The sequence below is a fragment of the Salvelinus fontinalis genome, chromosome 7, assembly GCF_029448725.1.
Source record: "Salvelinus fontinalis isolate EN_2023a chromosome 7, ASM2944872v1, whole genome shotgun sequence".
In the NCBI taxonomy this organism is placed as follows: Eukaryota; Metazoa; Chordata; class Actinopteri; order Salmoniformes; family Salmonidae; genus Salvelinus; species Salvelinus fontinalis.
Genome location: NC_074671.1, coordinates 26029640 through 26044596, shown reverse-complemented (window position 1 = coordinate 26044596; position 14957 = coordinate 26029640). Strand labels below are relative to the sequence as shown.

Sequence of the window (14957 nt, the reverse complement as noted above, 5' to 3'; positions counted from 1 at the left end):
AAACACACACACACACATTTGGCATGGTCCCTCAGATCCTCAAAGAGTTCTACAGCTGCATCAGAAAGCATCTTGACTGGCTGCATCACCACTTGGCAACTGCTTGGCATCCGACCGCAAGGTGCTACGGAGGGTAGTGTGTATGGCCCAGTACATCACTGGGGCCAAGCTGCCTGCCTTCCAGGACTTCTATACGAGGCAGTGTCAGAGGAAGGCCCAAAGCACAGACTGTTCTCTCTGGTATTGCACAGCAAGCAGTACCAATGCAACAAGTCTAGAACCAACATTACCCTGCACAGCTTCTACCCTCAAGCCACAAGACTTCTAAACAAGACTGCTAAATAGCTACCTGCATTGACCCTTTTTTGCACTAACTCTCTTGCGTTGACTCTATACAAACACACACCCCAACACACATACTATGCACACACATACATACTGACACCACACACTTTCAAACTCACCACATGCACTGCTGCTACTGTCTATTATCTATCCTGTTGCCTAGTCACTTTACATCTATCTATATGTACATAGCTACCTCAATTACCTCGTACCCCTGCACATCAACTCGGTACTGGTACTTCCTGTATATAGCCATGTTATTTTTACTCTTTATTATTATTTGTTATTCACTGTGTATTTATTTCTCATGTCACTGTTCATATTTTTTATTTTATATCTTATACCTAACTCTGCATTGTTGGAAATAGACCCGTAAGTAAGCATTTCACTGTTAGTCTACACCTGTTGTCTCTGAAGCATGTGACAAATCCGATTTGATTTGACACAGACACTAGCCTGAGGGGAGTTTAACTGCTAGTGTGGGAGAGAGCGAATACGATCCATCATTGGCACACACCATTTTTTACAATAGGTCTAAATATCACATTAACCAGTACTTTGTCTCCCTGCCATCAGATTCTGTTTCAATGCTCTCTAGAATGGGATAAAACATAAACACATATCAAAACATATACAGAAGACGGTTCGCCACAGGATTCAGCTCAGATCTTTTCCATTTTAAAGAATAACACCAGTTATACGGGGCTGATGATTCTATGATATAAACAGAGACAAACACACAGACAGAAAGACAGAGCGAGACTTGAACTGCTTGTTGAGAAAATCTGCATTTTGTTATGAGAAAACAAGAGAGAAGATCTTGCTGCAGATACTGTCCTGGTCTGTCATGCTTTGGCAACAGTGGCAACCACCCATTCATGCCAAGCAAGCATTTATTGACTTGAGAGAGCGAGCGAGAGGGACGCCAAGTTTGTGCGACTTGTTTGACCGAGGTCTGAGCCTCACCCACCGCACCACCTGCCAGCGTACTACGCACGCACACATACACACGGCTGTACTACACCTCCTTAACCTGACCTTCCTGTCAACCTTAAACACAGCTGACTCAAAACCCCTTCAATTAGACAGAAATCTCCATATTATTTCAGCATATTCATTGATACTGTATTCCTCTGGAAAATTTGGAGAAGAGCTTTTTGGAACGGATTGCAGAGAAGACTAGACACACAATGATCATGTTTCAGAGAAGAAAAAAAATCACAAAGTCTCAGCGAGGCCCAATATTTATCTGGGTGTGGACGTCTGTGGACGCAGACGAGACAGAAACACAGGATCTAACCATTACACTGTCATCTTCCAAGGAGTACATCAAATATAAAGTCTGCCTCTTAAATGGTACCCTATTCCCTTTATAGTGCACCATTTTATACCAGAACCCTATGGAGCCCCTACCCTATTCTCTAAATGGCGCTTGGTCAAATGTAGTGCAGAATATAGGGCATAAGGTGCCATTCGGGACATGACAAAACATGTTTTTTAATATTGTAGGAGATGTCAGCTGACATCTAGTGAGGTTCAAGGGTAAGTAAAAAACCTGGTTTGTGTCCCAAATGGCACCATTTTCCCTTATAGTGAAAATACCTAGTGCTCTAAATAGAGAATAGGGTGCCATTTGGGGCACTGCCCTGGTTCAGTAGACATTGTAAACGTCTCAGCCATAATACACTTGTTTCATACTGGCAATCTGTCCTTCAACACAGTACAAGCCAAACCCCCCCTCACACACACACACACACACACACAATCCTAGCAGCAGCCATTCCCAAACGGCAGTGTATAATAACTTCTGGTTTCAGCAATGCTAAAAAAACAATTTGGCCTCAGGGGTAGACGTAACATAGTAAATGTAAATCTGGGACACTCATAAGTATGACATGTTACGTTTGGTATGTATTCATTTGGGGATGTCTATCATTCAATTCATATGAAATGTTAGGAATTACAATTCAAAGGATATGTTACGAACTCCAATTTGTTGTGGCTAAGTTAGCTAGGTGGCTAACATTAGCTGGGTTAGGGTTAGGAGTTTGGTTAAAGGGTTAAGGTTATGGTTATGGGACGGGTTATCTAACATACTAAGTAGTTGGAAAGTAGCTCAAAAGTAGTAGGCTAAGTAGTTGCTAATTAGCTAAAATGCTAAAGGTTGTCCGTGAAGAGATTCGGACACGCAACCTTTGGGTTGCTAGACGTTCGCATCATGCGTTCACCCGTCCACCCCGACCAACCACCCTACTTGCTTTCGTTTTGATCCTTAAAGGAAAATTCCACCCAAAATCTCTCTTTTGGTGTTTGTTATATTAGTCCATTGTTGATATAGTCCCAAAATGTTTGCATGTCAGCAATCAAGTTTTCAAGATGTACAACTTTCAAAATACAGCCGGTATGATGCATTTTGTATTTTATCATGCAAAACACATAGTGCTGAGCGATTAACCGAAAACTCTGTTATTCTTCGTTTTTTAACAACTAATTGATCAACTCGGTTCAATTATTTTAATTCCATTTCATTCATTTTTTTTTCTGCGAGCTCAATGCACATACTACACAGTGTCTCTAGAGATAAATCAGATCAAGCCAGAACTGTGCGACGTAGTAATTTAGCACACAAAAAAAAGTGGTAATTAACTACAATGCCCATAATCCACTGTGCCTCTACTTGTCCGGGTCTGTGTTTCTTTTATGACTACTATGGAAGAGACAGAAGAATGTGTGATCGTAAGCGGATATAGAGAGCAGCTGTCGCTTGGTGAGGTATCTCTACCTGAAAAATACATGATCTAAGTGATTGATAGTTGGTATTCAGCAGGCATAAAAGTATGCCTGATTTACTTTGAGGAACTACAAAATAGTGATTTCGTTCAACAATATTACTTTTATAACAGTCAAATGCATTCCCAGAACAGTGAGCACTTACCGATGAGTAGATCTTCTTTCGCACTGTATTCTACTTGTTCATGCCAGAAAATGAGGTGAAAACCGGTATTTCTGAAATTGGATGGAACAATACAGGGCAGGAGGCTGCAAGGTGTGACCAATACTATTAGCAGGAACTACACATGCTCTCCTCGACGTGATTTAAACTTTAATCTTCTCTTCTTTTGGACTATAGACTACCAATGTTATTGTTGTAGCCTAAGTAAATGCTTTGTTTTATCCTACGTTTTGTGTAGACTACATCAATCCATTGTAGAAGAGTGCTACTTGGTCAATGTTCCTGAGCTCATCCACTCACCTGTCTTAATTGGTTAATTAAAAGGCAATCTGGGATACAAACAACAAATTTCTTAAAGCCAATTCCTCAGCTGGTTACCAAAAAAGTGGCTGGGTTCCCACTTTGTTGTTATTTGAATCCCAGATTGCCCCTTTAACAAACCTTGAACGAGTGATGAAGTCCACACTCTCACAGATGTGAAAAGTGGGTCATTTTGTTTTTGCTGCTGAGCCATTCAACGAATACAACACACACAATTGATTTAAAAACACTTATTCTTTCAGTAATGACATTGAATAATGTAGATACGAAACAAATAGCTGGTGTCATTTATACCCAGAAAAGAAAGCAGCATCTCCACCATGACTTTGCTGCATTGGGAAACGTGTGAAATAGATTGACAACATGTGTAGGCCTTTACACAATGTATCTGTCATTTTCAAGTTTTCTTTGACTACCTCATTAGAGAGGTTGCTGACTGCCACATAATGTGCCAATAACGCGAATAACCCCTTTCTTCTTCTAAACTACAAAACACTTCACACCCAAGTGCTTTCATTATTAGCCTAGTTTGGTGTGAGAGGAAAGAGAAAGATATGCATCCAAAATGGCACCCTATTCCCTATATAGTGCACTGCTTTTGAAAAGGGCTCTGGTCAAAAGCAGTGCACTATATAGGGGATAGGGTGCCATTTGGGATGCACTCCAAGCGCCTCATACCTCTTCAGACTTCTGAGAGGTCGTTTTCACGTGAACAAAACAAACGGGAAGAAATTAACACCGAGTAAAAACACACTGGGGGTGTGTTTAATTAGGACAAAGGAGGGAGGAAAAAAAGAGAGCAAAGAAAAAAGTGGGAGAGAAAGCATTGCTTTATCTTGTTTTTATTAAAAGCAGCAGTAAAGGCAACCATGCAAACATCCTCTTGATTGGGCGGGCGGGGGAAGTCGTGATGGTGGTAATGAATTGGATATGCAGTGCGTGTGTGTGAGTGCACTTGTCCAGTATTCAAAGCTGATCAGAAAGCTTTGACTGAGTGGGCTAGAACTGTATAGGCTCCCCGCAATATGCTATGGCCACTGTCAGGACACGCATCCCAAATGGCGCCCTATTCCCTAAATAGGGCACTACTTTTGACCAGAGCCTTATGGGCCCTACTCAAAAGTAGTGTACTACATAGGGAATTAGAGTACTATATGAGACATAGGTAATGCCCTCCAAATTCCGTGTTGCTGGTTCAAATCCTCTTCGGATCGTCCGTTCCTCCTAAATCCTCCTAAATTGGGTCATCTCTTTCTCCCACAGCGTCTCTTGGAATGATGGAACATTTCCTCTAGAATGATGAGGAGAGATAGGAGTTCCAAAGGGCTATCCATTACCAATTAGCTCTGTGGATTCACACACGCAAATGCATAGGACAAATGCCGGAAACACACACAACACACCGAACGGACACACACACACAAACACACACCCTGGTCTATGGGAAAGTTACAGGACGGGTCTCGTAGCCTGAATTCTAGACTCCACTGTATACTCCTTCAAAGCATACTTGTCGACCTCTATAGATGTACTAATGCTGTGAATCAGCATCAATCTGCCTCCGTAAGGCTGTAAATAATGAGACAGGACAGTTCGATAGCTGACCACAGATTGGTCTGCATCCCAAATAGCACCCTACTCCCTATATAGGGGACAGCACATAGGTAGTAGGGTGCCATTTGAGACGCAGACGTGGTGGTCTGGATCCAAAATGGCCCCCGCTTGGATCTCCTGGGTGGCCTGGACTGCCTCAGTTGCTTCAACTAGGCCTGGTTTATTAAAGGCAGAATGGTAAACAGATTCTCGGGTATTGGGAGGCTCTCCGAACTCTCGGGGATAATAATAAGGATATGAAAGAGAATCCCCACTGATACTCAATAACATTGCATTTGAGGGGAATCCTTTTTATCTTTCACATACAATGTGAAATGGTATCCTATTCCTTATTATACAGTATGGTTCACAAATTTTGACCAGAGCCCCATGGGCCCTGGTCAAAAGTGTTGCACTATAAAGGGAATAGGGTGCTATTTGGGATGCAACCATGGGAACTTATCTCACCCATACGCTGCGATGACGATAACAAAGCAATATGTGGAACAGTAGGGCGTCACAATGTCTACAGTACATCCCAAATGGCACCCTATTCCCTAATAGTGCACTACGTTTGACCAGGGCCTATAGGGTAGTGCACTAGGGAATAGGTTGCCATTTGGGACACACAATAAGTCATGTGTATGAGTTATGACACATCGAGATATGTTCCCATACGTACTGTCCATGTGAATGACAGCATTAAAGGAGAAAGCGTATAAGACATCTGTGTGGCAGGGACTTCTTTAACTTCTCATTCTTCAGAAACCCTTCATGCTTTGATAGTTTGATGACATGACATAGGAGAGAATAGGAGAGACACATGTAGTCAGAGAAAATATTGATACTAAAAATGAACCAAGCGTTACTGGCAAATAATAATCTATCTATGAAATAAAACATAACAGATGGCAATCAAACAACATAGTTTTCCATCAAACAAAGAGTGTCCAAAATGGCACCCTATTCCCTTTTTAGTGCACTACTTTTGACCAGGACCCATAGGGCTATGGTCAAAAGTAGTACACTATAAATAGGATATAGGGTGCCATTTGGGACGCACTCATAGTCTTTAATAAAGAAATATCAAAGAAGATGATCTCATTTCACACGAGGAAAGAAGAACGTTGCTGAAAGCTACATGTACAATGGTGCTAATTACACCCAAATCAACACGCCCTTGAGACTTGATTAGGCCAAATCAACACACTCATACACATCTTTTGTGGCAAGGATCCTTTTGAAAAACCACATCCCTTTCCACTGAATAAACTTTCCCCACTAAACGTGAATAAACCTTCTGTGGAAATACCTTGGATGGCTGTAGTCTGCATACCATGCTTTATTATATGTCTGTGTTAGCATGGGAGGGAGAATGCTGATGGTAATCCTGACGCATCCCTGTACAGGAACAACCCTCAGGTTACGTCCCAACTGACACCCTACTCCCTATATAGTGAACTACTTTTGACTAGCCTGGTCAAAAGTAGTGCACTACATAGGGAATAGAGTGCCATTGGGACACACGTCTGGGGCTGAGAGGCTTTCTTTAGACCACATCCCGTTTTGGAGGGTGGGAGGGATGGAGGTAGTTGAAACAGGCAGCGCTTGGTGAGACATGGCGGGCGCACGTTTGAACAAGGCGTTCATACGGTGCCTGAGCGGGGTGTCTTCTCACACTCAAACCAGCATAATGTCTGTGGTGGGTGTACGTGGGGAGGGGTGTGTGTGTCGGGTGCATGTGTGTGTGTGTGTGTGTGTGTGTGTGTGTGTGTGTGTGTGTACGTACACGTGGTTACATACTGTATGTGTCTGTGTGAGCCTTTGCGCATGGAAAACTGAACCTGCACTTATGTCTCCTCTGCTCAGACAGCTACAGCTTAACTTCAACACTACCAGGCAAACACACACACACGCACACACAGACAGACACACAGTTTAACTTCCACACGCCCAGGAAAACACGAACACACACACACACAACCCGCAGACAGCCACAGTTTAATTTCCACACGCCCAGGCAAACAGAGAACTGTTAGAAACGTAACTGTGGTCAGTGGGGATCATTGCTGCTCATCACCACAGCTAGTGTTTAAAGCACAAGACACACAACCTACAGAGATCATCTGGTTGCAGACCTGTGTTGAATAACTATTAGAAACCTGTCAAATACTTCCAGCGTTTGCTTTAGTCTGCCTCGAGTGCCAGGACTTTCTATTGGTTCCATTGCAACAGGGAAGTTCAATCAAGCACAGATAAAGCAAATGATTTCAAATAGTATTTAAACCCAGTTCTGTCTGGTTTGGATGGAAAAACGGTAGAACAATAATTGATGATGTGTGCATCTCAAATTGCACCCCATTTCCTTTATAGTGCACTACTGTACTTTTGACCAGCACCCATAGTGCACACTATATAGGGAACAGAGCACCATTTGGGACGCATACAATGTGTTATGATAGGTTTACTTATGTAAAAACATGGCATCAATCACTTCCAGGTTTTTATTCAATGGTTCAGTCAGTGCATAAAAAAGAAACAATCTTTTTATCCATTTTGTAAGTATTTGCATGTCAACAAAAGTATAACAAAACTCATAGCTACAAAAGGAACAGTCGTAGATCAACATAACAGTGTAGACCAGGATTGTTAACTTTCCCAAAATGTCTAGGTTTTCCCAAGAAATCCTGGAAGGAGGAATCGGGATTCCAGACTTCCCTTACCAGGGGAAAGTTCTAAAGTCGCAGTCTCCTGAACAGACCCATGGTGTGGTGAAGAAACATTCTTCAAGTTATTAACAGAATTTAGAATGAACAGAATTTAGAACGAACAGAATTTAGAACACACAACATTTAGAATGAACAGAATTTAGAATGAATAAAATGTTGTGTAAACGAAGGAAGCATATCCTTTTCAAATCAAGGTGAGTATCTGTACCAAAGCCTGCATACTAGCTACTGTTTTTTAAAACAATGGAACTTTAGGTATAGAATTAAAACAGATCTGGGATCAGGCTACAGAATGTAGTGTGGGGAAAAATAATCTTCAATTCAAGGTGAATATCTGCTCCATTATTTTATTCCCTTGAAAGCCATTCCACTTTAAAAACCAGCCCTTAAGTGCCCATCCAGAGATTGGCTCTATACAGTACAGTACATGTGCTACAGTCTCAAAGTACTAGCTTGGAAACAACAATGCTTTTTTTTTCTTTCAACTCCCCAAAAGACGTAAGCATGCTAAAATAGCAAGCGCAAAGAAATATTCAGTTATATTTCATACTTCATACTCTAACGTTGTCCTATTTTCGACAATAGTTCACACATCTTGGCGCTACATGGCCTCAGAAATATCACCCTCTGTGGAAAAAGTATACAATCTTTTTTTATATTCCTCACTGAGTGAATTATAAAAAATAATGGTCTCTGTACACAATATTGAAAATGCCCAGTGGTTTGCATAATTATTTGATTGGATCAATGTCTCTCTCTCTGGTCTTCATCACTATAGCCCTGTGAAAAGACGCACACGCACACGCACACGCACACACACACACACACACACACACACACACACACACACACACACACACACACACACACACACACACACACACACACACACGAACACAAAGATGAAAACATCAGTCTCCTTAGAAACCAAGATTCAGACACAATTCAACAACCAACCGCTAATAAGAAATAATAGCCTGAGCAATTACAATAAAACAGACTTTAATATTTGAACATGTCAAAGATAAACATGAGTTGGAAAATGAGAATGAAGCCTGGTTGGTTGGTTGGGGACTGAGAGAGATGGTTCCAGAGGGCTCTGAGTTCTGGGGCTGCGTCCCAAATGGCACCCTATTCCCTACATTGTGAACTATTTTTTACCAGAGCCCTATAGGCCCTGGTCAAAAGAAGTGCACTATATAGGGAACGGGGTGCCATCTGGGTCACAGCATATGGGAGATGAGTGATAGTGCATGGTGACTTCAGCACCCAGAGTTAGGGTTTGGGTTGGTTGTTACTATAGTTACTGTGGCAGCATTGTTGGGCTCATGGCGTGTCAGATAGCCAAAGCGTTGGCCCAACCAGGGCCTCCCTAACACCTCTCTGCAGGCTCTCTCTCTCTATATATACCCCCCTCTATGTATCTCTCTCTCTCTCCAACCTGGCGCTCTCTTTCTCCATCTATCTCTCTCACTCTCTGTACCTGGCTCTTTCTCTCTCCAGACTGTCACACGCTCTCTCTCTCTCCCTCCCTTCTTCCTCCCTCTCTCTCTTTGACTCTGGGAACTGTGGGCAGAACTTGTCGACCAGCTAGCGCCACAAGAAGGCAGAACCGCAGAGAACCTCGTCTAAACCAACCAGACACTCTCTGTCTACGTCCCAAATGGCACCCAGGCCCTGGTCAAAGGTAGTGAACTCCATAGGGAATAGGGTGCCATTTGGGACACACATTTTCCCTCTGCCCAAACCCTCTCTAAAGACTTGACGCTGTCTGTCTGCAGTGATTTTAAACCCTGTAAACACTGTTCCCTATGCACCCAATACTGACTTAATGGACCTGGGTATAAGAGGTGCCTTTCTCCTTCTCTGTCTCTCTCACTCTCCTCTCTCTCTCCAAAATGGCCGATGTCCACCAATCGCATTGCAGAGCCGGTACGTCGTCCAATCTAAGGACTAATTGGAGGGTCTATAAAGGAAAATGGAGGCTTCTGAGTCACCTATTGGTAGTTGCCGGGGCAACATACACTGCAGTGGTTGCCGGGGACTCTGAGTGAGGTCATTGACAGACAGACATGGAGGCTCCATCAAATGAAGTCGCCTCTCGTCTCTAATGGGATAAAGGAGTCGTCTTAACCCAACGCGGTGGCTTCAGACACCACTAATAAGAAACAGACCGGCTGATATTACGGTGTTATTGGATAGCTTTTTGATCCATATAATAATATATCATATCACAATGATATAGGAGAATATAATCCGTATTTCTATAATCCATGACTGCTACCTGGCATAACACCTTTGCCAGACTAGGTTGTTATGCTTTTGAGTGTAAATGATTTGACACTTATATGAGTGATGTTGAAATATGTTACCGTTTTCTAAATGTGTACGGTATAATGACAGACTGATTTCCGGTCTTATTGGATGGCTTTCTCATCCATGTAATCATAATCAAATCCATATGCTGTAATCATGTCCATGCTACCTGGTACTGTATAACGCCTTTTAGTAGTCTCCCGCTGGGCACACACTGGTTGAATCAACGTTGTTTTCACGTCATTTCAATGAAACGATGTTGAACCAATGTGGAATAGATGTTGAATTGACATCTGTGCCCAGTGGGCTGGCAGACCACGTTTTTATCATGTTATTGTGAAACCCGTATTTTGCATAAATATGAAACCGTTTTAAGAGTAAAGAGTGAATAACATGATTTTTTAAAAATAGGAATATGACAGAGAGATGATTGTTGATAATGACTACAGTTGATTGGGTAATCTTATTGGTGTGATTATGATTGATTGTGACAAACTAGTACCTTTGGGTTTAGGTGCTCACCTGAGAACACTGATCTCTTATTGGCATCTCGTACCCCACCTGTGAATACATCAGAACAGACAATAACACTAATTAGTCCACATGACTGGGACTCTGACTGACATCCCATCCAACAAGGCAACATATTGTAGCGTTTTCAGGGGTATTCCAGCTGGGACTCGAACCACAACCCCAAAGCAGATAACTCCTTTGGAGGAGTTTGTGACACCCTCATCAAGGGTTGCTGCCAATATCATATGAAAACAACTCTATCAGCACCCATCAAACTACCTAGAGTACATACAAACCATCATTACAGAGACGTTGGCAGTTGTATACACACATTACCGTGTTAATTCATCAAGTTAAAGCAAAAAATATTTTGGTATTTTTTTCATGAGGCCACTGTTGATGTAGTCCCAGAATGTGTTGCATGTTAGCAGTGGACTAATGAAAAAAATATCAAAAGATAGTTTTGGAGTGGAGTTTTCCTTTATATTTATTAAATTGGGTAGTTAGTCTGAGACATGAGCCACAGGGTGGTTGGGAAGAGAAGGGGACAGGAGGGGGACTGACTACTCCATTGACTACTCACTACTTTCATCTCATTGAGGTCGCTGCGGTTACCCCATTGTGGAAGTCTCTAGAATAACAGGAAATAGCTATGGATGGCTTTTTTTTCTTTATTATGTAGCCCTGTGCCATAGACTTGGCGCCAGCTCAGACACACGAACCAAGGCACTGGCATGGCAGCAGAGATGAGGGGAGGGGGGCTGGGAAGGAGGGGGGGTGTCACTGTGCCAATGAGCTAAGAAGCATACATCTAATGACACACACGAACACACACAGGCATACGTACGCACAAATGTCAACACAGACGCACGCACACTTACTGAGTCAGTCAGCAGTCATCTCACCCCATGAGCCCTCTCTCGTGTCTTGCAGCTGGGCATCTCTCTCTTTCTTTCTCTTGCTCCCGCTCTTCTCCATCTCTCTCCCCTCTCCTCCTCTCTCTCTTCCATCTCTCTCCCCTCTCCTCCTCCTCCACCTCTCTCCCTCCCTCTCTCTCCAGTAGTGTGTGGCTCGTATCCTTTTAAAAACACATCTTTGCCATAGCCCGAGTATATTAGCTGAAAACGTTTGGTCACTTCACCAGCTATGTTCCTTTTGGCACAACAACCCTCCATACACAAGGGAGACCTGTCATGTAGTCTTACAGTTCCATTTGAGTGCCGCCATTTTGCGTAACGCAATGTTTGGTTTGACTTGGAATTCCTGTATGCATCCCAAATGGCACCCTATTCCCTATATAGTGCGTTACATTTGACCAGCGCTCTAAGGGCCCTGGTCAAAAGTGGTGCACCACATGGGGAATAGGGTGCCATTTGGGAAGCAGTTCCTGTTTCATGAGTTCCATAAAAACCTTTGGCCCTCTGACTCCAATTCCCACTTGCATTTCAGTCTCAGTACAAGCAGATGGTTACAGGCCCTGTTGTTTACTGAGAAAACTGTGTGTGGATACCAAATGGCACCCTATTCCCGATATAGTGCACTACTTTTGACCAGAGCCCTATGGATCCTGGTGAAAAGTAGTGCACTTCGTAGAGAAAAATGTGGCATTTGGGACACGTGATGTGATACATTATTTGCAGAATATTTCTGTCACTGTTCTGGGAAAGAGAGGAATTAGGGCCAAATGACAGATTTAGTTCCATCTGGCTTGATAGATAAATTCAATTAATTGACTTCAACATGAACAGAATTATGTACGATGAACTGTACTTACACTGTAGCGGTATAATCCACACACACTGAAGAAGTTGGCTATGTGTGGATATGCACTCTCCTTCTGTATGTTTTTTCAAGGACAGAGACCGGTATGCAATGAAGGGGAGACAGAGAGAAGGGAGATACTGAGTTGGGCCGGTAGGTGCCGGGATTCGTGCCCGCACAGTCAGGGGAATCGTATATGTGCTGAGGGCGGTGGTCTTAACTACAAGGCCAACGTCAGGCACGTGTTCTGTGTGTGTGTGTTCATTGACGCATTTTTACAATACCAGGATCTGAAGCCATCTCTGAGGATGTGGCGATACGCAACTCTCACCATAAAAGTTAAGAGCACGTACATTTGATGGCTTGATAGGACTATTGAGACCATATTATCTTATTATTTATTACATATGAATAATTATGACATATTACTACATTCAACCGATTTATTTATCTGAACATCAAGAGGGGACTTCTGATCTAATTATGTAATGTTCAAAGATGGAGCCTGCGTCCCAAATGGCACCCTATTCCCTATAGAGTGCACTACTTTGTCCAGAGCCCTATGGGCCCTGTACGGAATAGGGTGTCATTTGGAACACAATCCTAGTGATGTCATGTTCAAAGGACAGAGAGAGAGAGAGCTATGTCGTACCCAAGCCAGACTTATATAACGATTTATGGATTCATGAGATGCAACAGAGAGTCCTTCATGTCCATCGACTAGCTCTTAATGTGAATAAATCTCTTAAATGACGGCTGGAGATGTAATCTTAGACGATATCAACAACCTTATCCACCCAGAAATCACATATTCAGCGTTTAAAACTTAACAAGATGTCTGCCTCCTGTGTAGCAATGGTCATTTCATGACTAAACTCTCATTTTCTTGTACTGAATTTAACAGCGTACATTAAGGTATAAATCCCCCTTTTTAGGCCGACGGAAAGCCATACTCTGTACATTAATCACAGAAAATTGAAGTAATGACATAAATAAATTGAACTACGGAAATGACAGTGTTGGCATTAAGAGGCATTAAGAGAGAGATCGGTCATCTTATGGGACAGTAGAATACCACTGACTTCATGAAAAAGTTTGACACTGTGAAACACTGAGGAAAAATGACTTCCCTTGTGAGTCAGTATGGGAGAGAAAAGACTAAAAGGTGGGGAGAGAAATAAACAGCAATGAGGATAAAGATGGAGACAGAGGTAGAACGAGAGCAATAAAGGGAGAAAGAGAGAGACAGGGTCAGAAAGAGATAGAGCAGAGAAAGAGAGATAGTGGATGAAAAGTGTAAGGTTAACGCACGCTTACTCACACTTGTCCTGCTCAGGTGGTTCCAGAAGGTCACTCTCTGTGTCACTGGGAATGTGCCATGGCTGTCTGATGGCCTGCAGCTGCTGGTAGAACTCATCCTATAGGAGAGGAGATGGGATGGGAGGAGAGGAGATGGGAGGAGACATTACAGGGTTGACTCAAGCTGTAGGTAAACAACAGGTGTCTAATTGAGTATAAAAAAACGACCTACAAATCATTTTGAGAGGTTGTTTTTAAGTTTAAAAAAGTGTGATGAGCTCCATATAGTGATGAGCTCTGGCCGTGATAGCATAACAACAATGTATACTATACATACGACTTGTTTGGAATTAGGGAGATAAATAATTGAATCATCATGATGGAAAGCTGCATACATAGCTATACATTTACAAACGTAGGCATACAACATGAACTGGGCCAAGGTTTAGAGGGAACCATTAAAAAAACATGTTCTTCTGGAACATGTATATCTGATACAGCTGTTAGAAGTCTGTAAGCAACTTTGAGGCTTGAACACATCGCACAGAATGTGGATCTAGAGTTCGTCTGCCGATCGTTCCGCACGCTGTGTTTTATGGACCACCCACTGTAGACGTCTGACTGACGACATTTAGGTCCATTCTACATGTAAAACCGGTGCGCACTCGGTTTGCAAATTACTGCCGGCACTCTGTTCAGAGGTACTAAGTACTCTCGCCTGGCAAACTGTTGATGTGTCTGAGCCTTTAGATTCTGTCATTTTTAAACCACTCATTTATTTTAATTTTTTGTTGTATTTCTAAACGTCTCGATGGTTGAAAACAGAGAAAATCTATCTATCGCTCTCTCGCCCTCTCGTTCCATCTCCTCGCTCTCTTTCTCTCTTGTTCCATCTCCATCTGTCGCTCTTGCTCTCTCGTTCCATCTCCTCTCTCATTCCATCTCCTCTCTCTCTCTTCCTACTCGCTCTGTCTAAAACGAAAATTACAGAGAAATTGTTAGTGAACTAGAAACCAAAGAGTTCCCCATTTTAGTTCTACAGCTTTTAAAACCAAGTACACCTTGAAGTATAGTCCTCGGGGCCAAACTTTAATAAATAAATGTTCCCTTCTAATGGCTTTTATGTG

At 42.5% G+C, this 14957-nt stretch overlaps 1 protein-coding gene across 14 annotated transcripts in view; it reads right to left on the bottom strand.

Annotated features, from left to right (window-relative positions):
• Positions 1 to 7702: 7702 nt before the first annotated feature.
• Positions 7703 to 14957, bottom strand: part of c7h8orf34 (chromosome 7 C8orf34 homolog) — a 172484-nt gene continuing 165229 nt past the window's right edge. For 4 of the 14 annotated variants that reach the window (XM_055928884.1, XM_055928882.1, XM_055928883.1 and 1 more), the window contains 4 exons: positions 13853 to 13949; positions 11676 to 11863; positions 10780 to 10818; positions 7703 to 8721 (listed from right to left, as the gene is read on the bottom strand). In XM_055928884.1, coding sequence (XP_055784859.1) covers positions 8686 to 8721; positions 10780 to 10818; positions 11676 to 11863; positions 13853 to 13949 — 360 coding nt within the window. In that variant the 3' untranslated portion in view covers positions 7703 to 8685. Of the gene's footprint in view, positions 8722 to 10759; positions 10819 to 11651; positions 11864 to 12105; positions 13950 to 14957 lie in introns of those variants that run through there. The other 10 variants (XM_055928888.1, XM_055928891.1, XR_008760147.1 and 7 more) reach the window with 9 other exon arrangements.